The sequence below is a fragment of the Lutra lutra genome, chromosome 15 (assembly GCF_902655055.1).
Source record: "Lutra lutra chromosome 15, mLutLut1.2, whole genome shotgun sequence".
Taxonomy (NCBI): Eukaryota; Metazoa; Chordata; class Mammalia; order Carnivora; family Mustelidae; genus Lutra; species Lutra lutra.
This window is the reverse complement of record NC_062292.1, coordinates 7,289,813-7,314,952: the sequence shown is the minus strand read 5'-3', so window position 1 is coordinate 7,314,952 and position 25,140 is coordinate 7,289,813. Positions and strand designations below refer to the sequence as shown.

Genomic DNA, 25,140 nt, shown 5'->3' with positions numbered 1-25,140 from the left:
ATGAAGTAGCTGTAACACGGTCTGATCATTCTCTTTCCCCAGAATACAGCACTCAGGCAGGACCAAAAGTCATCAGTAAGTAAGTGTTGTTTAGAGAAAAAAAAAAAGAGGGGGGGGATGTAAGGAAAAGATGTAGTTTAGGTCTGTTCCAATGGGTCACCCTAAAAGCTTAAGTCGGTCTGACTAATAAGCCCAAGCAGTCAGGGAAGGCCTGGAAATTCTGGAGCTGTGCCAACTGCTTATAGTACTGATGTCAGCAGCTGAGTCAGGCCCTGGACGCTCACGGTGCTTGCCAGGATACGGACACGGTCCAAAACTAGATCACACTGAACAAACCTCTTCCCTCTTTGACCTAAATAATTGGAGGGAAAACTCACCTCACTCCTGCACCGTGACTGATCCCTGAGCTGGGGTTTTTCATACTTGAGCCCTGAGCACAGCGAGGCTTCTCCTGACACCTAGATGACCCTACCACAGTCCTACCACCAATCCTCTAGGCCCGCAGCCTCCTCCCTCACATCTTCTCCACCGGCTCTCTCCTTGATAGCGGGCCACTGATTTACTTGTTGGACGTGACTGTATTATCACTCTTCACCCAGTGGACTGTCCGTTCTAGGAGGAGGCTGTGTCACTCTCTTCTTTGTATCTATTTGCTGGCCCAGTGCTGGACATGTAGATAGGCAGTGAATAGTGAACGAATGAATGAATGAATGAATGACAGCTAAAATTATCCCAGTTTATTGCTTTATTAGTAAGGACTCATTTATTCATCTGTAGGGTATACTGAGATTTGGTAATCTACAACATATTTGCAGCGAGTTTTCTTGCCTGAGAAGAAATAAATCGTGTTTAAGATAATTTAACTAGGCAAATTAATTAAAATTAACTAAAAGTTGAAAGCTCAAAACTATGTTTTAACATTACAGGCCACTGTATAATCAAATGGCATTATATTTGATAAGCAATTTTGTAAACTAAATAAAGCCAACAACAGTATCTAGTCTCATTAGAGTCTTACTATGTAACTACCTTCAGGTTTTTGGTTTCCTTCTGGGAATGTACTCAGTTAAAGAAAAGACAGTAGCACCCTTCAGGTAAAAACTTAATGAGGTGAAAGTTGATTTTTAGTTCTGAAGGCAGAATATCCAACTCGATATTTTCCTTGCCTCCAGAATTACTTAACAAAATCTTAACGTAAGTCCATTATTTGTCAGTAGAGCACTACTTCCTAAAATATTTCCCTCTATCATATTCCAAAACCCTGTCTTCTTCTTCCAGTCCCTTATGTAGTGATTAAACATTCACATGTTCAATGAACACTTATCAAATACCACAGGCATCAGACAGGGGGAGTCATTTTGCCCTCCCTCCCCCTCAAATAACAAACCTATCCTGGTATAAATCGGTATGAGCTGTGTTCTGGGAGTGGCTTTCTGAGTGCAGGACCTCTTCATTTCACACTCCTACAGTGAAAATTTCATAATGCAAAGGGATTTTTCAATTTTGTAAAAACAAAAACCTCAAGTCTACGGAGATTTTATGAATTGCGGAAATCACAGAGCTATTGAGTGGGAGCTGGGATCCCTCCAGGCTCCCTGAAGCCCCGCCCCCACTCTCCCACCCGCTTACCTGACACAGGTCTTATTTTCAGTCTCTGTTAGGACCACTTTTTCTACAGCCCCCCTTGAACTGCTCATTTTATAAATACTTACGGCAGTGTATAGTAGGGAGATCACCATTTCATTTTCTCCCCCATATCTGCTTGTAACACCTGGTAGTTTCAATCTCTGTTAATGTAACCACTCTCAACTCACCACACAGGTTAGAAATCTCCAAGTGATTCTCAACTCCTCTGTCTCCCTTCCTCTTCACATTCAATAAGCTGGTGGGTTCTGTCGGTAATAATCACCACATGTCCTTGGAATCCAGACTTTGCTCTTCATACCTTTAAAGGTACTCTAATTCAGGCCCCGTCATACCTGCATGGACTACTGCAGTAGCCTTCAAGCTGCTCTCCATGCCATGGCCTGGGACGGGAGTTCCGTACCACTGCCGGAATGAGGGGCCTTTCAGAAGAAAAAGGAGGAGGAAGAGGAAGAGAACTTAACTGTTGTTCTTCACACTTAAAAAACACGACAAGAGTAACAGGTTTATAATTCACTATTTTATAGAGGAGAAGTGGTTTTGTTTTGTTTGTTTTTTTTAAAGAACGAGAAAGAAACAAAAACCCTTAGCAAGAAATCAAAAGCCTTTTTTTCCAAAAGACTCATCGGCTCCTTTTTAACCTCCTCTCTGCTTTATATCCTCGGAGTCCTGACACCTCTGAATCCTCTCATCATTTTTAGACCCTTAAATGGTCTCCCTGCTCTGGTACATAAGTCTTAGTTTCTCCTGGAATATGCTTCTCCTTCCTGGTTCACAAAGGCCCCCTGTTCCGTGACGCCCACGATACATTTACACCTCCCGCAGTCTTACTGTTGTTTGCACAACGGGGATTCCTCCGAGCACCTAGATTTCTGCATTTCTGTCATCCTGAAACCTCCAGAGTTGGAAAAGGGACTGGCACACAGCAGGTGCCCCATAGACGCTTGTTGACGGAATGAACCACTCTCTGGGAAGAGGCAGGGAAATAAATGAGAATGTTGTTGAAGTGTATTTGCTGCCAGTGGAGGCGGGTGCGGCCCCAGGGCACAGGAGGCTGCCCTCCCTCGTCAGCCGTCCTGGATGAGAACAGTTCGTAGGCTTCTGGCCGCCAGCAGGAAGGTTAACCCAGCCCCCTGCGTACTGTTATCGTGACTTTGTCCGTTCAGCCTCGTGAAACCCACTTCAATTTCATCTTCAGTCGTGGGTCAGACGCAACTGAGAAAAGGTCAAATCCAATGAGACTCACTGAGTGACCCTCTCTTCAGAGTCTCTCTTGCGCAGGAAGTTTAACGCCGGAGCTGTACGGCTGGGGCAGAGCTTTGATTCTTGTCCTGCGCAGCCCACCTGCCATTGGTTTTCTTTCCTGGGTGAACGCGTTTCCAGTCAAATGTCCTGGGGTCTGTGAGGCATTAGTCCTCTCAGATGTGGCTTTCAGAGCACCTTGTTTGTTCCGGACACTCTGGGAGGTGTCTCCAGCGGACAGCGGACTCTCGGCTTCGTCCGGCCGCCACCGCGCCATGTCATAGTGTCCCACTTTCTCTTCTTCTGCAGGCATCGTTTCCATCGCCACCCTGACTGTGCTGGCCTACGAACGTTACATTCGCGTGGTCCATGCCAGAGTGATCAATTTTTCCTGGGCCTGGAGGGCCATTACCTACATCTGGCTGTACTCACTGGCGTGGTCGGGGGCGCCTCTGCTGGGCTGGAACAGGTACATCCTGGACGTGCATGGACTGGGCTGCTCTGTGGACTGGAAATCCAAGGACGCCAACGACTCCTCCTTTGTGCTTTTCTTATTTCTTGGCTGTCTGGTGGTGCCCCTGGGAGTCATAGCCCATTGCTATGGCCATATTCTGTATTCCGTTCGAATGGTAAGTTGAAAAACGGCAGGTGCCCCTCCCCTAATCTATTTCCAGGGTGGGCAGTTCTGGGCAGAAGAGACTCAAACTCTCCCTAAGTGATCAGTGGTTGTCCGCAGCTGGCGCCGTTCTAGGGGACTTCCTGGGAGAGTATAGAATTCTACTCTGTTCAATAGAACTGGGCACTGAGTCACTCTCTAAAAGGCAAATGAGGAATAACATCTACTTTCTCTACGCCACTCTCTAAACCACAAGGAGGAAGGAAAGGGGTTCTGGACAGATAAAATCAGTAACGGCCAAGAACACCTGCATTCTCTGACACTGTTAGAATTAAAGAACTCTAACCAAGGAAATTCCACACTTCCCATGATTTTATTCATTCAAAGATCATGTAAATCTACTAGACCATAGTATAGATATTTTGTCCGGAAACGACTTCTGAATCATAAAGCACAAGACTGGCCACAAATGGGTTTCCTGTTGAGTGCTAGCAAGACGTCTGAAGTGACAGTGGGAGGCAGTCTCCTACTTTAGCCCCATACATTTTCCTTGCTCAATCACTGTGTCTTCCTGTCTGAGTCTTCCTTCTTCAGAACTCCTGCTCAGTGGTCTCCTATGCACCCTGCTAAACCCCTCTAACTTTCACCTTAAAAAAAAAAAACAAAAAAAAAACGAACTTGGCCACATGCATCACTTTAAATCATAACCCACTGCCGACTTCCACATTTGAACTTTTCTCATACACATCTATTTTGTATAAAAAGAGAAAAAAAATCCCCATATCAATCCAAAGATAGGTTTTCCCCATGGCTGTAGTCAAACTACAAAGAGCGGCTGGAGGAAAATATGCGCCCAGATTCCCAATGCCCATACCCAGATGTCCTCTCAGCAGTGTCTGGCAATGTCTGGGTCCCTGGAGGGTCCGCTCTCTCACACGGTCACTTCTATAAATCCTCAGTTCTCCTTTTAATTCAGCTCTTGCCCTACCCCCCAGTCATTCTTATCAAATACTCATGCTTATTTATTGGGCAAAAGAAAGCCATTATCAAGAAATGTCTCAACTCCTTGTCTGCCTTTATACAAATCTCTCTGTTCAGCCTCATTCTTAGGTCCCCCTCTTCAGTTCTGGGGTCATGGCATAGATCTCTGAGGACCAAGCTGACCTTAGCTTCTGGTTTTCCCCCAACCCCATTTTCTGCCCCAGGGACCTCTCGCAACTAATAGTCTTCTCTTCCACTTAACATCTCCAATCTCTTCCTTACTTCTGGCTCCTTCTCTTTAGCAATAACTATGCTACTATTATACAAAAGCAAAGTCTGCTCTCAACTCCCTCTGGCTCTCACTTCATCGCCCTCCACACCAGTCTCAAAGAAGCATTAGTGGCTTTTGGTGTTCTGTCACCACTCAGTAAGCATGCATTTGGCCAATATTGGTCGAACATCTAGAGTGCACCAATTACTGACTATTACGGGCTGAATGTTTTTTTTCTCTCCAAAATTTATATATGGAAGCTTGACCCTCAACCAACAGTATTGGGGATGGGGTCTTTAGGAGGTAATTAGGGTCATATGATGTCATGAGAGTGGGGCCCTCATGATGGGATTAGTGCTCTAGTAAGAAGAGGAGGAAAGACCAGTGGTTCTCTCTTTCTCTCTCTGTCTTTTCCTCCCTCCTTCCCTCCCTCCATCCATCTCTTCATCCCTCCCCTCATCCCTCCTTCCATCTCTTTTTCTACCATATGAGTACACAGAGAGAAGGCAGCCATCTCCAAGCCAAGAAAAGAGGTCTCATACTGAAACCTACTTGTGGGCATCTTGACCTCAGACTTCCCAGCCTTCAGATTTGTGAGAAATACATTTCTGTTGTCTAAGCCACTTAGTCTATGTTATATTGTTATGGAGGCCCAAGATGACTAAGCCGTTGCCTATGCTCTGAGGATATAACATGTATAAGATATCGCCCCTGCCTCAAAGAGTTTATAGTTTAATAAACTTACCTAGCGCTTAATTCCCCAACCCATAGCAAATTAGCGCTTCCTTCCTTGAGCACACTGTCAGAGAAACAGCCCACATTAAGGTAACTGATGATCTCCCAAATGTTAGATCCAGGGAACACATTCCTATCTCTTTTTTCTTTTCTGACATCTGTGGTATTTGACACTTGTGGCATTATTGACAACTTCCACTCACTGGTGGTTTTCTCCTCCACTGTTTCTAGGATTCCATTCTCTCCTGTCTTTGCTGCTGATTCTCTGACCCATCTTCTTAGGTCTCTGCCAAGGGCTGCTTCCCATGGGATTCCCAGCATTGTGCGTGTAGCTCTTTTCTCTTACTAGACACTGGCCTTGGACATCTCATATGCTCTTAGGACTTCCCCTTCTAACAATAGCTTGGTGACTTTGGAATCTCTGTTTCTGACCCAGGGTGTTCTTCTGACCTCTGTGAGGTCCCAGTCAGCTGCCTATTGCAGACCTCTACTAGGGTGGTCCCCAGACTTACCAGATTCTTTTTTTTTTAATTTTAAGATTTTATTTATTTATTTGAGAGTGAGAGAAAACATGAGAGAGCAGGGTGAGGGTGGGGTGAGGCCCAGAGGGAGAAACAGACTCCCCACTAAGCCGGGACCCTGATGCAAGGCTCAATCCCAGGACCCTGGGATCATGACCTGAGCCGGAGGCAGACGCTTAACTGACTTCGCCTTCCAGGTGCCCCTTCAGAACATTCAGACTTAACAGATGCCGTGTGCGTGAAGACAAATGGGTCATCTTTCCCCCAGATCAGCTGCTCTTTCATTCCCTTTCTCAGTGAATGGTCATTATTCCTCAGCCAGAAATGAGAGCATAATATTTGACTATTCCTCATCCAAATCTCCCCAATTGTCCCACAATCAATTATCAGTTTTCATGTATTCAACCTCCTATTTTTCCTTATATCCGTTTCCCCCTTCTCCTGTGGTCACAGACTCCGTTCAAAGGGGCCTTAGTTTTTTCTTCCTTTATTCTTGCTTTCTTCTAATCCATTTTCTCCATACTTCCAACAGAGTAATTATTCTTAAATGCAAGTTTTCTCATATCACTGGCCAGCTTAAAATCCTTCAGAGTTTCCTCTGCCTTCATGATGAAAAATAAAGCCTCTGAGTGTGACTACCAGGGTCCTGCATTACCATCTCTTGTCTGTGTGTCCAGCTTTAATTCTTGACATGCCGACCCTCTAGCCAACTCGGGTTCCAGTCAAGTGCAATATTTCTTGTTCCCAGAACTTGACATGTGTTCTATTACTACTTTACATTAGCATTCATCCTGTTCCTGGAACACTCTGTCCTTCCTCCTTACTTGGCTGAACCACAGGAGGCTGAGCTCAGTATCTTCCTGCCCTTACCTATGTCTGAATCCATTACCCATCCTGTGTGCTCTCATAGCCCTCTCTGGTCGCCTCCCTCACGACATGCATTATCAATGGAAGCAGTCTGTGTGCCTGTCACCCACAGAATACAGTGAATTCCTTAAAAGCAGAGACCCAGTCTTATTCATTTTTTCACCTATAGCTGGAACAGGACTTTCATAAAATAGTTGATCAGAGCCTATTTTTGGAATGAGTGACAAACAATGCATTGGAAGGGGAAGTGGTGCAAGTGTGAAGAGACTTGACACTAGACCACAGTATTCTCCGCTCAGAACCTGGTGGTTTATCCAGAGGGGTGACTCATAGCATTGATGGAGACAGAGCTTCTTATGTGAGAAAAGGACTCACGGTGAAGTGTTTGAAAATCCACAGGTGTCTGCATCAATAAGCCCAGTTTAATGTAGGCAGAGGACTCTTTTATTGGGAAATCTGGGGACTGTGTCTTAAGTGGTTCAACCTTCAGGACAAGTTCAGCTGTGCATATGCTTTTGCTCCATCTGTAGCCGTTTTAGAAAATATCCTCAAATGATTGAATATTGGGGTAGGACATTTCGGGGCTCTTTATTTGGAAAACTTTGAAAGGACAGAGTGAAGGAATGGAGAATGAGAAAACAGAGAGGCCAAAAGAGATAAATGAAAAATAATCATGGAAACTGCAGATATACAAACACAAATAATCCAGAACAATAATCAGAACTATATCCTTGTACCAAAGAGAAACTGGGCTTTCCCAGCCCAGTATTTCCTTAAGTTAACTTCTCCAACATGCATGTAATTTCAAGATGATAAATGAGTGCTCTGCTTTGATATATGTTGAGAGGATGGGAATTGAGTTGCCCAGAAAGGGTAGAGATGAGTCTGTGGGGACTCTGGATGGTGGAGAATTGGAGACAGATGATTGAGCTGTGGTTATATTGAGTATATTGAGTATATTGTATATTATCAATACAATGCAATATATCATATATTAAATATATGATATATTGAGTATATCAAATATATATATACTCATTAATTGCAACTGAGGAGCCAAAAATCATGATTCCAAATATTCCATAGTATCATAAAAGTACAAATGCATATAAATGTGTTAGTTTCAAATATAATTCCAGTGTAAATAAATATTTAATCTTGGACATAATCCCACAAAGTCATGTGTGTGGAACTGGGACCCAACTTCTGTTGTCCAAGAGGTTATTCATTTGAATCTCCTTTAATCTTGACTCTTAGAGGAAGTAATTGATTGCCAGGAGCAAAAGTGGTGAATCTGGGATATGGATCCAGACCTAATTCCAAATCAAGACCTTTTATTAGAACTCCACAACCTTCTTAAGAAACTGTGGGGAGGGGCACCTGGGTGGCTCAGTGGGTTAAAAGCCTCTGCCTTCAGCTCAGGTCGTGATCCCAGGGTCCTGGGATGGAGCCCCACTTCAGGCTCTCTGCTCAGCAGGGAGCCTGCTTCCTCCTCTCTCTCTGCCTGCTTCTCTGCCTACTTGTGATCTCTGTCAAATAAATAAATAAAATCTTTTAAAAAAGAAAAAAAAAAAACTCTAGGGAAAATTTCCCACCCACCCAAAAAATGTTGTTCTGAAAATAGAGTAATATCCTATCACATTAAATAAAATAGTTTCTTTTAAAATAGAATAGATAGATAGATAAGAGATAGAATAGATAATAATAGTATCCAACTTTACAACCATGCCCACTCTTACACCTTCCTCTACTCTATAAAAACACAATCATTTTAATTATCCATATTTTCTTCCTACTCTCTGTCAGTATGAATAGGTGATTCTACTAAGAACATAGTTTCTTCAATATAATTTTAGATTATATCAATAATTTAGCTGTATCAATTCAAATATACTTTTAAACACTATAAGCACATGTTCTGATTTATTTGGAAATCTTTTTCCTTAATTTTTATGATAATGCTGGAAATAAAAAGGAATGCTTAGATTTTGTTGAAATGCAATAAATTTCCCAGTTTAAAATTGTGCACTAAGTATAAACAGTATGCAAGATACCTTATTTTAAATACATAAGGCATTTGTATTTTTGTAGCAAACTTAACTTTTTAGGATAGTCAGAAAAACAATTTTATTTAAGAACATACTTTTGGTGTAGAGGGATATTATCTCCCTCCCCTTACTAACAAATCTGTAATAATAATAGAAGGAACCTCGAAAGAACTTTTATCTGAGAAACCCAAACAACTTTCAGACTCTAGACCATTATTCTTCAGTGCTTTAATAGGGATGAATTAAAAGCAGATATGCAGAGTTTACAGGAATGTGGCTACAAGTGTTCTCTGCACCTGAGCCCGGATGAAACCAACCACAAGCGAGGTCCCCATCCAATCCCACTTTGCAGTAGTTAGCTGGGAGTGGAAGCCACCATAGTTTGCAGCAAGAATTCATTTGGGAATTTAGCTTTAACCAAGACCAGTTTAACCATGCAGAACCAATGTCACATGTTTGCTGCCTGGTTTGAGAAGTTGAGGGTTATGGTCTGGATTAGAGTTTCCAGGATCATGGAGAAAGAGTTTCCAATTTGTCAGGACTCTGTCAGGCTGTCTTTCAGTGACTGGAGGATCTAAGCAAAATAATTCATTTTCTTCTTCTTTATTTTTTTTTTTAAGATTTTATTTATTTATTTTAGAGAGAAAACATGCGTGGTTGTCGTGGGGGAGGGGAGGGGCAGAGGGAGAGTGAGAATCCCAAGCAGACTACACACTGGGCGTGGAGCACAGCAGGCCGGATTGTGAAATCATGACCTGAGACAAAACTAAGAGTCCCCACACTCAACATCTGAGCCACCCAGGCGCCCCCACTTTTTTCTTCTTTAAATAAATTGGAAAACATTAAAAACCATTAAAGGATCACAGAGGCTATGTGGCTCAAAGTACTGTATTAAAGATGCATGGACTGAGACATGGAGAGATTAAGGGCTGGACCCAGCTGGAGGCTCTTGGATCAGAAGTTGTCCCCAAAAGTCCTGTTGAGTTGTCTTTCCACGAGGGTGGGCCCTGGAATTTTGTCAGTATATCTATTATCAAAGCAACATGAGAAAAGCATTCTTTGACTTCCAACTCTTTCTTTCTCCTTTCTGCAGCTCCGTTGTGTTGAAGATCTTCAGACAATTCAAGTGATTAAGATTTTAAGATATGAAAAGAAAGTGGCCAAAATGTGCTTTTTAATGATATTTATCTTCCTTATCTTTTGGATGCCTTATATCGTGATCTGTTTCATGGTGGTGAATGGTTATGGACACCTGGTCACTCCAACAGTATCTCTTGTCTCCTATCTCTTTGCTAAGTCAAGCACTGTATATAATCCGATTATTTATATCATCATGATCAGAAAGGTAAGTGTGGTAATAGACACGTTGTTTTCACCATGTAGATGTGGTTGTTGGAAAATGTAATACTTTTAGAGAGATTATTCAGACACCTTCAATGATAAAAACCTAAGTCAAGAATTTTATAGGAAAAAGCGTTCAGGAATAAATGCAAGATATTCCCCAAAGAAAATAGTAACAATTCTAAGATCTACCAAAAATCTTAAGTAAAATTCCATTAAAATTAATATTTAATTCATCAGGAATCATTTTATGTCTCGTAATAATAACGGCCACAAAGTTAATAATTTACTTAAAATTCTTACTGTACTATGGAGATTATACCCATTATCTTTTAAAACACCGTGAGATAGGCACTAGTATTATTTTTTACTTTATTTATGAATTATAACACAAGTTCAAAAAAGTTAAATGACCGGCCTGCTCCAGGAATGGTTGGTGCCTGGATTCCAGTCTGGTTTGCTAGAATATCAAAGTCCATGCTCATAGCTCACCACTTAGGGTTTCAGGTATCATTATGCACATGCCATGACCAGTGTGTAGCTCAAACTAATTTGTTTCCAGAAACTCCTCTAGATCAAACAGGAAGCTTATTATCTGTGTGTGTGGTAGACAGGTTTCGACTTGACGACTGTCAGCCAGGACTATGAGGGCCCCACTATGATTGTGACGAAGCATGAGGCTAAGCCTCTAAGTCACAAAGCTTAAAGACCAGAGCATTGCCACATTATAAATAATGGCCGATTCCTGCATTGACATTTTTTATTTTTATTTTTTAAATATTTATTTATTTATTTTAGAGAGAGAGAGAACACGAGGGGGAGGACCTGAGGGAAAGGGAGAGACAGAGAGGCAGAGGCAGAGGGAGGGGGCATCTCAAGCTGACTCTGCCCTGAGCCTCGAGCCCAACTCAAGGCTCAACCTCACAACCCTGAGATCCTGACCTGAGCCAAAACCAAGAGTCAGATGCTCCATAGACTGCGTCACCCAGGAACCTCTCCACTGGAACTTAAAGTAGCAGATCACACTAATAACAGGCAATAATAGCTACTCTGGCTGCTAACACTCAAAAGTTTGGAATGAGAGGACATTTTTTCTATTAACCTTATAATGTTCACTGCTAAATCTCCCTATTCGTACTTTCATATGGTTTCAGTCTCTACTCATTGATGGTCTTTCTTTCTCTTTCATGATGCCTTCATTTATCTATTTACTTGAATCCAGAGAACTTTAACTCAGAGTCCCTAAAATCTGAGAATTATTTGAATTGGCTTCAGGAGAGCCATGAGAACCCCGAAATTAGTCATAAAACTTTTTAAGAATATGCACATGTACATTTTTCTAACAAGATAGTTTATAAGCTTAATTTTCTGAAGAAGTGTAAGGGCTTCGTATTTTAAGAACTACCACTTCAACAGGCAAATGATTACATTTAAAATACATTACCCGACATTATTTTTTGTGTTCTTTCTCTGGGCCAGTGGCCCCTATGTCAGTTCTTTTAACATTTTAGTGTACATACACCACACCAGGAGAGACCATTAAAAAAAAAAAAAAAAAGTACATACTCAGATTTGGTAAGCCTGGGTGGCCAAGATTCTGCTTTGTAACATTGCACGTGGTCCCCGTGTTTCTGGTTCTCAGGAGCACACTTAAGATGGAAAGTCTGAAAGACACAGAAAACTAACAAACAAATAAATAAAACAATGGTCCTTATCCTCAAGGAGCTTACCATTTATGTAGGAAAACACATTTTGACATACTTTAACACTGATAATAATGTATCTTTAGCACTTAAGCTGGTATAGCAAACACTAGTTTGATGAATAGATAGTCTCAAGCAAATATTTTTAAAGGTGAGTATAGACTAAATACTAACTTGTATGCAAATGAGGTTTAAAGAATATAGAAATCAATGTAGCTAGCTCTTCTATTTTCCACTGATATTTCCTGATCTGGGAAAACCCATGTATTAAACTTTAATTTTGCTCTGAACAAAGGGGATAAAAGTTAAATTAAGTAACTTTTTATTCATATGTTTTATTGATCATGATAGACTATTGCAACAAATAACTCTACCATTTCAGTGAATTAATAAGAAAACTATTTTTCATTTATTTTTTTTTTAATTTACTTCTTTATTTTAGAGAGAGAAAGAGAACACATGTGGGAGCACAAGTAGGGAGAGGGACAGAGGGAGAGAATCTCAAGCAGACTCCCTGCTGAGTGCAGAGCCCCCTACGGGGCTTGATCTTAAGACCCTGAAATCATAGCCTGAGCCAAAACTAAGAGTCAGGAGCTCAACTGACTGAGTCACCCAAGGGCCCTAAGGTTTGCTCATTAAATCCTGATCCAGAGTCCACTCTGTTTGCTGGAGGGCAGGGGATCTGTCCCATACAGTTCTGTAGGAATCAAAGTTCCTCCATGTTGTGATGTTATAATCTTCAGGCTCGACCTCTAAGGTCTTGTAGGAGGGGAAGAGCAGGGAGGAGCCCCCGAAAGGGAGTTGAGAAATGGGGTTCAGTGTTGTACCCAGGACAAGGGGAGGATCATGGTTATTGGTGAGCACTAGCACTCTCTGCTGTAGTATTTTTTTCTCCAGATGGTTTGTAATCTTGATAGAAAAAAATTCCTTACCTGATCAAAGGAAATTAGTGAGGACAGCTGACTGTAAACTCTGTGGGAAGGGCCTTGTCAGCCTTTGCTGCCCGCAGTATTCTCAAATTGTAGCCCAGTAGCTCTTACCTTGTAGTTGCTCACTGAATATTTGTGGAATGAATTAATTTGAAATTTCTTTTTTTATATATTTTTTTAAGTTTTAATTTATTTTTTAAATTTCTTTTCAGTGTTCCAGAATTCATTGTTTATGCACCACACCCAGTACTCCATGCAATACATGCCCTCCTTAATCCCCACCACCAGGCTCACCCAACCTTCCACCCCCTGCCCCTCCAAGACCCTCAGATTGTTTTTCAGAGTCCACAGTCTCTCATGGTTTGTCTTCCCCTCCAATTTCAAATTTCTTAAACAGATTTAGTTGTCCTCAAAGACGGTGCATGCAACTTGAATCCCTGGAGATTATAAGGTATTGTAATAGTCCTTTATGATTTTGTTGATGAGAATTACATAATAAAAAAACCCTAAAACTCCAGGGTTATTTAGGTACCTATGAGCATTGCCACCTAAGCCCACACCCACCCAGCTAACAAATAAAAAAGAACCACCGAAATTAAATTCAACTAATTTGAATTTAGTGTTAGGGTTAGGGTTAACCCAGATTAAGGGCCAAATTTTTACTTTATATTCAACTTTATTTTCTCTCTGCCCAGTTCCGAAGATCCCTTTTGCAACTGCTCTGCTTCCGACTTCTGAGATGCCAGAGGCCTGCTAAGGACCTACCAGCCAATGGGAGTGAAATGCAGATCAGACCCATTGTGATGTCACAAAAAGATGGGGACAGGCCAAAGAAAAAAGTGACTTTTAATTCTTCTTCCATCATTTTTATCATCACCAGTGATGAATCACTGGCAGTTGATGACAGTGACAAGACCAGTGTGTCAAAGGTTGATGTAATCCAAGTTCGTCCTTTATAGGAAGGAATAATGGTAATGAAAGATGAGGCCTTATACTGGAAACCACTTCTTGACTTCCATTATGAGGACTATTTCGGAATCCCCACTCTATGTAATATTTGGGGGGAGGAAAAAACTTTCCTCTGCCCTACAATTTTCTTCTACCTGGTGTAGGAAATAAATTGACATGAAACAGATGAACAGGAGAAAAACCCAGAAGTTTAATTCTGTGTGCATGGAGGCCCAATCATAAAATTGAGACCCAAAGAAATGAGCAGGGCATGTAGCTTTTTCACATTTTAGACAAAGAGACATAAATCTGTAAGGAATTGACAGGACAGGAAAACTCATGTTTGGGAGCTTCAGTCAGTAAAGAATTCTAAACAGGATCTGGGCTTGGTAGTAATTTAGTAAAAGTAACAGGATTTGTTCATACAGGTTTTTTTAGCCCTCAGTTCTCTGTCTCTGATGATACAGATATCTCTCTACCCCTTGGTTTAGGGAGGTTCCTTTCACACGAGAGATTTCCTGCTTTCAGGAGGACAAAGGAAGGTCAGACTGTCCTTTTTGCATCTGCTGTTAAGTGAGTTAAATTCAAAATTGTGGCATATTTTGGGGCATCCTGCCTTGGACTCCCACAACATCAACAGAACTTCGGTGAGTCAGCAGGAAATCTGAATTGCCTGTATGCTTTCTAGCCTCTGGAAGCAACTGAGCAAGACAATTGCTTTACTTCAACGGGTGCTTTCCGTAACGAGAAACCATTCATGGTACAAGATGGGCATCTGGCACCATTGACTTCTAACAGGTTGGAAATTTTCATTTCAAATATATTTTTTTAAATGACACTATTTTCCAAGGCACACAATACATTTTTCTCAAAAATACTTAGCTGTATTCACAGCTTGGAAATAACTGTAAAAATAACTTTGTATCATACATGTTGGAAATTACAACTTTTCCGTGGTGTTGGATCCTCGTCGCTGTCTTATCCTATGTTTGAACGATCAGATTTATCAGAGAGCCTATTCCAGGGAAATCAAAAGAAAATCAGCACCCTGGCTTCCTCTGAAATGAAAGACTTACTGTGTGTGCTGTATGAAAAAGACGAGCTTCAAGATGACTGTCCTGTGAAGCACACTCCAGAAGGAATATTGAAAAGCAACCCAGCAAAGGAAAGGTAGTGAATTTCAAAATAACCATGGAGGCTGGGGACTCATACATTAGCAGAGGATGTCCATGGGAAGGATGTGTCGGTGGCAGATCTATTTCATTTCAAACATGACTTGGCAACATTATCCTCTCCACAATTTGCCACAATTTTGCCAAGTGTTTTGGGTTTGGAAAAGGAGTTCCAAGCAGAAAAAAAAAAAAAGGAAAGAAACAAATCTACATTTGAAGGGGATGAAAGTAAGGGTAAAACTGTATTCACAAAATGTATTATTTAGTCTTTTTTGCTCTTTAACCAGTCTCCTGGGTAATCAATCAACGGTCAGTGTTCGTGAAGTTGCCATTTTCCCATGAGTCCTTGTTTGGACTAAACACAGCTCGTTAGAACTCAAGGATTTCTTCGGCTATATAAAAAAGAAACTGAACCATTTTATTTTGTTGCCTAATTTTTATTTCTTAGTTGACTGTCCTGCTGATGTAGCATCTTCACAATGAATCATGTCTGAAAGACTTCTGAGTGTTTCAGCTGGTCTACTGAAGAAGGAAGAACCAAAGAGAATATTTTCCCTAAAAGAACTTTTCAAAATCAAGTTTATCGCTGGTTAGTGAACTGCTTCTTGAGAATCTCAAGTGGAATAATTTCTATGAAAACTGTCTCCCTTGTTTCCTTTCCACTCTATCGTCTATATATCTGTTTAATTTATAAATAAAACTTCTTGTTCTTCACTTAGTATGGCATCAATAACCCCCTCTTTTTTTTAATCTTCAAAAGTTAATGATGGCCTTCGAAGATGGTGAAGTAAAATTAGTTCATTTTGTAACGTCCTAGAGTGCCCCAAATTCCTCATTTTTACTTCCAGTTTTGGTAAGTGAAGCTGAGCTCTACGTTGGATTAGTTCCATCCGGGTGACCCAAAGTGTAATTTACATGTTAGCCAAATCGTGGTTTTTAGTCTTGGGTGTTACGAGTCAGTCCTATCGTGACTTTAACGATGTCCTTGAAAGGGAAGAGGTGATCAGCATCTTCCTAGAGGTCCCTGGTGCTTTACTTTTTAAGAAGTGAAAGAGATCTTGGTCACTGCACTTTCATATTTAGAATGACCACACCTATGTGTAGCATTATGGGAAAGCTGTGTTTTGCAACTTAAACTGGTAGTTTAGGGGTGGTCCCACCCCCAATAATCACAATGAACACACAGAGAAATTTTATACTGATTTTAATTGTAAGCAGACATATATCTTTCCCTAGTGAATTAAATATGATGATGGAAACATGGCTTTGATCCTTAGTTTCATTTAGGAGGAAGTCCATTTGCTGTGTCAGCATATTTAAGTCACCGGCTAATGACATTGGGAATTTTTTTCTAGTGACTCCATGGAGTTTGCAAGGAAACATGTCCTGTTTTCTGGAAGTAAGTGAGCCACTCCCATGGTCTTCTGAAGTAGTGCAGGGGTCTCAGGGACATGGAGCACAGAAATAGGTAGGTACTACCCATGGCTATCAATGTTCCAAAGAAAAAGAGTCCTTTGTTTATCACCTGTAAAAACAGCAAGAAGTCTCATTTTATTTGTCCAGAGATAAAGATCTCAAAAGACTTCATTCTTGGACAACCAAGGAGTATACAACGTCTTCTTTGTTCTTTAACCTAAAATGGCAATTTAATTGCATGACCACGAGGTCAAGGCCTAGGATGGCTGGTAAGGTCGGAATCTGGAGCTTCCCTTCTCTGTCTCTGTCCTCTCTCCCTTCCCAGAGATAGCTGAATCCATGTGTTCTGTGTAATGAATTCTTAGCAGTCTGCCTTTGTATAGCCATAAACACACACACACACGCACACACACAATTTAGAAAAAGAGTTATAAATGCGATCTTAGAAGAGTCTGTTAGCCTCCCTTGGCTTCCCTGCTTCCCTTGACATAATATTCAAAACGCTTGACATCCCTCTTGCCCTTGCAGCTGCCCCTCTGGCAGTTCTCCAGTATCAGGGCTGCCTCCAGGCCCACCCAGCCCCGCCCCCGGCCACTCCCGCGCTCCGGCTCCACCAGCCTCGTCAGCCTGCCCCTCCCGCCTCTGAGCTGCAGGAGGAGAGGGGCTGCGGCGTATTCATCTCCTGCCCAGCTCCGTCTCTAGACATTAAATGCAGTGATTTGCTGAATGAATAAAGTTGTTAGATTTCCAGAGGAAATCTAGGAATCTGAATGTCTATGTACTGGCATCTCTGGGTGAGCCGCCCAAAATGAACGTGTTAGGCCATTAAATTAGAATTAGATTATGTTTTATAAGAGATTCAACTCTGCCCAATTTTACAGGTTAAACCCATAAGAATATTGCATGAAGCAAAAGTCAATTGCTAAATAAAAGTAAAAAAAAATTACATTGCTAAAATAAATTTAGAAGTTTAGAAATACTGCATCAGGGGTATCCTTGGTAGTTCAGTTGGTTAAGTGTCTGACTCTTCATTTTGGCTCAGGTCATAGTCTCAGGGTTGTGGGATCGAGTCCTGCATCAGGCTCCAAACTCAGCACCGAGTCTGCTGGTCCCTTTCCCTCCACTCCTTAACCCACTTGTGCTCACACACACACACTCTCTCTAAATAAATAAAATCTTAAAAAAAAAAAAAAAAGAAATACTAGCATCAGTTCTCTTTTGCATTTCCTCCCTTGCGGAGCACTCACTCTCTATCTCTCGCCCTCTTGCCCGCTCTCTTTCTCCCTTTTTGTAATTTTGTTCATTAGGCGCTTTACCTCCTGCGTACCCAGGACAGTTTTTATTTGGAAGCAAACATGTCTGTCACATCATTTCTGAATTTGCCTGAAGAATCATAAGCATAACACTATGAACTTCAACTTGTTCTGACCTTTTTCTGCCAATGCCAGCGCAGCTTTGCCTCATGGTATCTTATTCTGGAAAAGGTGACCTATAAGGAAGTTTAAAAAGTATTCTTGTGATTCTTTAATGGCTAAACAGAAGAATAAAATGAGATGTCTTAAACCCAGACCTTACCATGGTATAGAGAGGAATGAAGGTGGACGGCATAAGAGCCTGAAGAAGTCTCTCCACCTTCTTGTAGAAGATGAACCACCTTGAGTTGACGTGAGCTCGCATCTGCAAAAACGTAAGACTCTTACAGAATACCTCAAGCGAATGACATTTATTTCTTTACTACAACACATTCCTACTCACTGCAAAACAGGACACGAGTAGTCAACTTTGTATTCCCTTCACAGTCATTACCAATCCTTTTTAGTAAAAGTATGAGACGTTACCTTGAAAAGGTTGAGCAACTGCACAAAACCTGTTAGAGAACACCGCTGTGCTCAGGGGGTGTTAAAGGAACTCTATTTCAGTGAAAGGTTTGTTCAGCCAGATCTGGGGATCGTCTGTGGGACCAAAGATGTAACTAATTGCCATTGTTTACTAGCTGGTTTGAAATCTTCTTCGTGGCAGGAAGGGATCATTGAAGCTATGTCTGTCTTGACTTACTCCATATTGAGAAAAAATATTGTGTTTTTAGTTGTCTTGTTTTTAAAGACACCGGCAAGTTGCATCAGTGAAGACTTTCAGTACATATGAAACAATTCTGCTCAAACGGAAATCCACTTTATTTCTATTTTCTGTCTTCGGGACAGAACAAAACAACTACATTCTTTTCCTTAAACTTGTAAATTTTCTCATTTGATCTCATTTAAAAACTGTGGCCATAACTATTTATTGTGAGTTTTTTCTGTGACTGGCTCAAATGTGATTGTGCTTTTCTTTTGAGTATTAATCCGTTAACCATGAATTTCTTTGGTAGATACATATTTTTTTCCAGTGCATAAGGCCCCAAAGGATATTATAAACCTGCTCCAAATTTGCAGAGTGTAATGTTAACAGTGTTAAGATCATTTGATGTTTCTCAAATCTTCAAAATATGTTAATACATATCAAAATTATATTTTCCTTAAAATAAAATATTACTAGCTCTACCAAATGTCTAAGGTTTGTGTTTGTGAATTATCGGTGATTGAAACCAGACATTTAGTCATCTTTGTTACCTCCTAAATGTCCCTAAAATGTAGAGGGACATGATGTGTGTGGGTCATTGTCACGTCTACAGTCACAATCCACCTATATGCAAGGAATGCTGTGTGTGTGTGTGTGTGTGTGTGTGTGTATTCTTTTTGTAGCTATTCTTATTCAGCATGTATGTGATGGGGCTGGAGCAAAGAAAAAGAACATTTGTGACTTCTGGGGAAGACTGCAGAGGAGGAGGACCCTAGGTTCACCTCATCCCATGGATACACCTAGATAACACCACCACACAGTGTAAAAAACCCAGAAAAATGACCCAAAGCTTCCAGAACAGACTCTCTGCAGCTAAATATTGGGAAGAGGCCACAATTGAAGAGGGTAGGAAGGACAGAGACACAGTCAGGAGCCACACTGACCCACAGGACTATCCCTAGGAGGTAAGGACACTGCTGGCATGGAGAGGGGAGGGCAGGAGGCCCCACACCAGGCACCCTAGGTGTAGGACACCCACACTGGGAAGACAAATCCCCATAACATTCGGCTTTGAAAACCAGAGGGGCCTAACTTGGATAGTTCTTACCATCAGCGGAGCTTAACACCTGGATCTTCAAAAATCAGACGGCTCTGCTGGGGGAGAGCTGGAGGGTGAGAGGAAACTGAGTCCCCACCCTTAAAGAGACAGCACAACAAACAGAATCACTCATACACAATATAGTATAGAAGCAACAGTTTGAAAAATGCCTAGGATATGCGAAAAGATTTATTTACTGATTTCAGAGCATGTGGGATTTATCCCTGGAATGCAAGGGTGGTTCAATATTCACAAATCAATCAAAGTGACACATCACATCACTAAGAGAAAAGACAAAAATCATATGCTAATTTTAATAGATGCAGAAAAGGCATTTGAGGGGCGCCTGGGTGGCTCAGTGGGTTAAGCCTCTGCCTTTGGCTCAGGTCATGATCTCAGGGTCCTGGGATCGAGCCCTGCATCGGGCTCTCTGCTCAGCAGGGCGTCTGCTTTCCCCTCTCTTTCTGCCCGCCTCTCTGCCTACTTGTGATCTCTCTCTCTCTCTGTCAAATAATTAAATAAAGGCATTTGACAAAGAACAATATTCATTCATCATAAAAACCCTCAACAAAGTAGGTTTAGAGGGTCTATACCTCAACATAATAAGGACCATATATGAAAAACCCATAGCCAACATCATAGTCTGGTGAAAATCTGAGAGCTTTCTCCCTAAGATAAGGGACAAGTCAAAGATGTCCACTCTTACCACTTTTATTCAATATAGCCCTGGAAATCCAGCTACAGCAATCAGAGAAGAAAAAAATAAAAAGCATCCATATTGGAAAGGAAGAAGTAAAACTTTCACTATTTGCAGATGGCATTATACTATATATAGAAAACCCTAAAGACTCCACCAAAAAACTACTGGAACTGATAAATGACTTCAGTAAGGTTGCAGGACACAAAATTAATATACAGACATCCATTGCATTTCTATACACCAATAATGAAGTAGCAAAAGAGCAAGTGAGAAAACAATCCCATTTACAATTGCACCAAAAATAATAAAATAGCCAGGAATAAACCTAACCAAGGAGATTAAAGACCTATACTCTGAAAACTATAAAGTATTAATGAAAGAAATTGAAGATGACAAACAAATGGAAAAACATTCCATGCTCATGGATTGGAAGAAAAAATATTGTTAAAATGTACATACTACCACAAGCAATCTACACATTTACTGCAATTCCTATCAAAATACCAACAGGCTTTTCTGCAGAACTGGAACAAATAATCTTAAAATTTGTATGAAACCACAAAAGACCCCAAATAGACAAAGCAATCTTGATAAAGAAGATTAAAACTGGAGGTATCACCATCTCAGATCTCAAGATAAACTTTGAAGCTATAGTAACCAAAACAGTATGATACTGACAAGAAAATAGACACATAAGATCTACGGAAGAGAAGAGAGAGCTCAGAAATAAACCCACAATTATGTGGCCAATTAACCTTTGACAAAGAAGGCAAAAATATGCAAAGGGAAAAAGACAGTCTCTTCAACAAATGGTGTTGGGAACACTGGACAGCCACATGCAAAAGAATGAAACTGGACTACTTTACTACACCATATACAAAAATTAACTCAAAACAGATTAAAGACCTACATGTGAGACCTGGAACCACAAAAATCCTAGAAGAGGGTACAGGGAGTAATTTCTCTGATACCAGCCTTAGCAACATTTTTCTAGATGTGTCTCCTGAGCCAAGGGAAAAAAAAGCAAAAATAAACTATTAGGACTAAATCAAAATAAAAACTCCTGCAGAGCAAAGGAAACAAGAGAACTAAAACAACAAAACCTACAAAATAGAAGATATTTGCAATTGACATATTTGAAAAAGGGTTAGTATCCAAAATATAAACAACATATACATCTCAACACCAAAACCCCCAAATAATCCAATTAAATTGGGCAGAAGACATGAACAGACATTTCTCCAAAGAAGACATCCAGATGGCCAACAGACATACAAAAAGATGCTCAACATCACTCATCATCAGAGAAGTACAAATCAAAACCATAATGAGATACCACCTCACACCGGTCAGAATGGCAAAAATTAAAAACACAAGGAACAAGTGCTGATGAGGACATGGATAGAAGAGAACCATCATGCACTGTTGGTGATTGCAAACTGGTCAGCCACTGTGGAAGACTGTATGGAGGCTTGTCAAAAAATTAAAAATCAAGTTACCATATGAATCAGTAATTCCACTACTGGGTATTTACCCAAGAATAAGAAAACACTAATTTTGTAAAACATAGGCACTCCTGTGTTTATTGAAGAATTATATAAAATAACCAACCTATGGAAATAGCCCAAGTGTCCATTGACAGAATAAAGGATAAAAAAAGGGGTGATTTATATGTATATTTATAATGGAATATTACTCATCTATAACAAAAGAATGAAATCTTGTCATTTGCAACAGCATGGATGGACCTAGAGTGTATTGTGATAAGTAACATAAGTCAGTCAGAGAAAGACAAATGTCATATGATTTCACTCATATGTGGAATTTAAGCAATGAACCAAAAAAGAAAAAAAGGTGACAATCAAAAAAACAGACTCTTGACTATAGAGAACAAACAGGTGGTCACCAGAGGGGAGGTCAGTGAGGGGATGATAGAGGTGATGGGGATTAAAAGAGTGTATTTACCATGATGAGCATTGAGCAATGCATAGAATTATTGAACCACTGCTTTCTATACTGAAACTAATATAACACTATGTTATGTTATGTTAATTACACTGGAATTAAAGTTTAAAAAATGTTGTTTAAAAAGAAAAGAACTATCTGTTAGACTATTAGGAATGATCTCACGGAAGGGAGCCCAACCCCCTCACTCACCTCTATGTAATTGTACATGGACAGGTCTGAGATTGCGTGGTCATCTGGAATTCTCAATCTTGAATATTCAGGAAGACACACACCTAGGAGCCAAGTTGAATAATATATCATTTCCAATACAGTCTATGAAAATGTGCTGGCCTCTACACCAATCAAATTAAATGGTGGGACAAGTTGTAAAATAGGGACAAGAATAGTACCTATGCCCCATGTTTTCCATGGAGACCAAATGAGAAAATGGATTAAAAAAATAGAGCAAGATGCCCAACACATATGAAGTGTTCATTAATGCTAATTGAGTCTCATTGTCAAAATCAGTATTGTTTTATCTTTGTTCTGTAGTAACCCAGACCAGCGCTGACAGGATGTTCTGACATATGAACCCTCTACTCCCTCCATCATCCCTATCACATGCAGATCCATCCCACCAGGGCTGAGGTGGGAGGAAACAAAATGTCTCCACATCTGGAGCATCTGAGCAAGATGACTGGAAAAGGAAGGCAGAAAACCAAAAGAACTTTACTCTGGACCCTCTAGGCTCTTCTGATCCAGATACCAGTGTCCAAGGACTTCCTAAAACACCATCACACACAATTACTATGAACTCACTTCATGCCAGACTTCTTAAAAAATATTAAACTAAATTTATTTATTTTAATTAACATATAATGTATTATTTGCTTCAGGGGTACAGGTCTGTGAACCATCAGTCTTACACAATTCACAGCACTCTCCATAGCACGTACCCTCCCCAGTGTCCATCACCCAGCCACGCCATCCCTTCCCCTCCCCTCCAGCAATCCTCAGTTTGTTTCCTGAGATTAAGAGTCTCTTATGTTTTATCTCCCTCTGCAGTCCCATCTTGTTTCATTTTCCCTCCCTTTCCCCCCACAACCTCTGCCCTACCTCTCAAATTCATATCAGAGAGATCGTATGATAATTGTCTTTCTCTGATTGACTTATTTCACTTAGCATAATGCCTTGTAGTTCCATCCACATCATTGCAAATGGTAAGATTTCATTTTTGATGGCTGCATAGTATTCCACTATAGATATATGCCACATCTTCTTTATCCATTCGTCTATCAATGGACACTAGAAAGTATTATGCTAAGAGAAATAAGTCAATCAGAGAAAGACAATCATCATATGATTTCACTTATGTGTGGAACTTACGAAACAAAATAGAGGATCATAGAGGAAGGGAGGGAAAAATAAAATAAGATGAAATCAGAAAGGGAGACAAACCCTAAGAGACTCTGAACTATAGGAAACAAAGTGATTGTTGCTGGAGGGGAGGTGGAGGCGGTGAGGTAACTGGGGGTTGGACATTAAGGTCTACGGCCATACCACCCTGAACGCGCCCGATCTCATCTGGACGTTAAGGAGGGACGTGACATAATGAGCAGTGGGTATTATATGCAACTGATGAATCACTAAATTCTACCTCTGAAACTAATCAATAGAAAAGCTTTACACAAATGATTTTACTTAATTTTCACATCTCTCTGAAGTTAGTATTATTGTCCCCACTTTATAGGTGGAAAAGAAATAAAGAAAATCCAAGACTTCAAAAAGCTGAAATGACTTGCTCAAGGTCTTACAGCTAGTAAGCTGGTGAGTCAGGACAGGAATCTGGGTGTAGACTTACTACAGCCAGTTCTCTAGATATATCCCTCACCTGAACAGGGTCTAAATTCAGAGGTGGCCTTTGAGACCATGGATGCGGAGAAGCAGTAAAAGTTATCCAGGTCTCGGGCTACTGTCAGCCACTTCTTTTACAGCTGAAGTGGTATCCATTTCATTTCTTTTAATTTCAGCATGACATATACAAATCTTAAACTCCAGGGGCGCCTGGGTGGCTCAGTGGGTTAAAGCCTCTGCCTTCGGCTCAGGTCATGATCTCAGGGTCCTGGGATGGAGCTCCGAGTCGGGCTCTCTGCTCAGCAGGGACCCTGCTTCCCACCCCACCCCCCGACCCTCTGTCTGCTTCTCTGCCTACTTGTGATCTCTGTCTGTCAAATAAATAAATGAAATCTTAAAAAAAAAAAAAATCTTAAACTCCAGTATCTGTCAAATCAGTATATTGGGTGGTAGGTGGAATCAGTTTCAACCACAGGCCGATGGAACCAGCAGCTGCAACGCTGATAAGGCACAGCGCAAGAAAACAACGGAGCTCTAACAGGAGTTTCTGGGGCCTGCGGTAGGGGACGCAGGAGCAGTTTTCCCAGGTGGAAAGTGAGAGCAAGGAGCACATTTTGGGCAAATGTTGGTCCTGGGAATTTCTTTCTTTGTGGGGATCACTACACACACCTCCAGGTACAAACCTTAAAAGAAACTACATTTCCCTCTCTGGGTCCTCTTTGTCTGACACAGGTACCAGTGGCGTAGGCTGCTAATAGAAAAATTTACAATCCTGGACAGGGAATACGCATCATGCGTTTGCACTCATCAGGGGTCAGAATCGGGTCCACAATTAATCAGCAGGGCTAGTCCATGTCCGTCTGACGGACTTTACTTACTGAAGTCGTTATTGAATTTGTCCATTAACTCATCAAATACCAAGCAGTCTTCAAAGCCCTGAAATAAGAAAGAATGGGGGAAAATAAACTGGATATAATGAAAGCTTCTGAGTAATTTTGAACAGACTTTCCGCTGGTGAGTGTAAGTCATAGGATGTTTGCCTTCAACC

General features: G+C 40.9%; 2 protein-coding genes and 1 long non-coding RNA gene across 3 annotated transcripts in view; 1 reads left to right on the top strand and 2 right to left on the bottom strand.

The window, feature by feature from the left end:
- OPN3 (opsin 3) overlaps positions 1 to 15,732 on the top strand; it is a 43,654-nt gene extending 27,922 nt beyond the window's left edge. The window contains exons 2-4 of the mRNA XM_047703887.1: positions 3,196 to 3,515; positions 10,019 to 10,270; positions 13,594 to 15,732. Coding sequence (XP_047559843.1) covers positions 3,196 to 3,515; positions 10,019 to 10,270; positions 13,594 to 13,857 — 836 coding nt within the window. The 3' untranslated portion in view covers positions 13,858 to 15,732. The remainder of the gene's footprint in view (positions 1 to 3,195; positions 3,516 to 10,018; positions 10,271 to 13,593) is intronic.
- Positions 1,908 to 13,670, bottom strand: LOC125085492 (uncharacterized). The gene is made up of 3 exons (XR_007122952.1): positions 13,562 to 13,670; positions 11,833 to 11,930; positions 1,908 to 2,066 (listed from the first exon to the last, which is right to left on the bottom strand). It is a non-coding gene; the product is annotated as an uncharacterized LOC125085492 (long non-coding RNA).
- A 473-nt stretch (positions 15,733 to 16,205) lies between the features above and the next one.
- Positions 16,206 to 25,140, bottom strand: part of KMO (kynurenine 3-monooxygenase) — a 46,969-nt gene continuing 38,034 nt past the window's right edge. The window contains 6 exon segments of the mRNA XM_047703886.1: positions 16,206 to 16,409; positions 16,412 to 16,543; positions 17,864 to 17,923; positions 18,010 to 18,111; positions 22,449 to 22,531; positions 24,971 to 25,028. Coding sequence (XP_047559842.1) covers positions 16,347 to 16,409; positions 16,412 to 16,543; positions 17,864 to 17,923; positions 18,010 to 18,111; positions 22,449 to 22,531; positions 24,971 to 25,028 — 498 coding nt within the window. The 3' untranslated portion in view covers positions 16,206 to 16,346.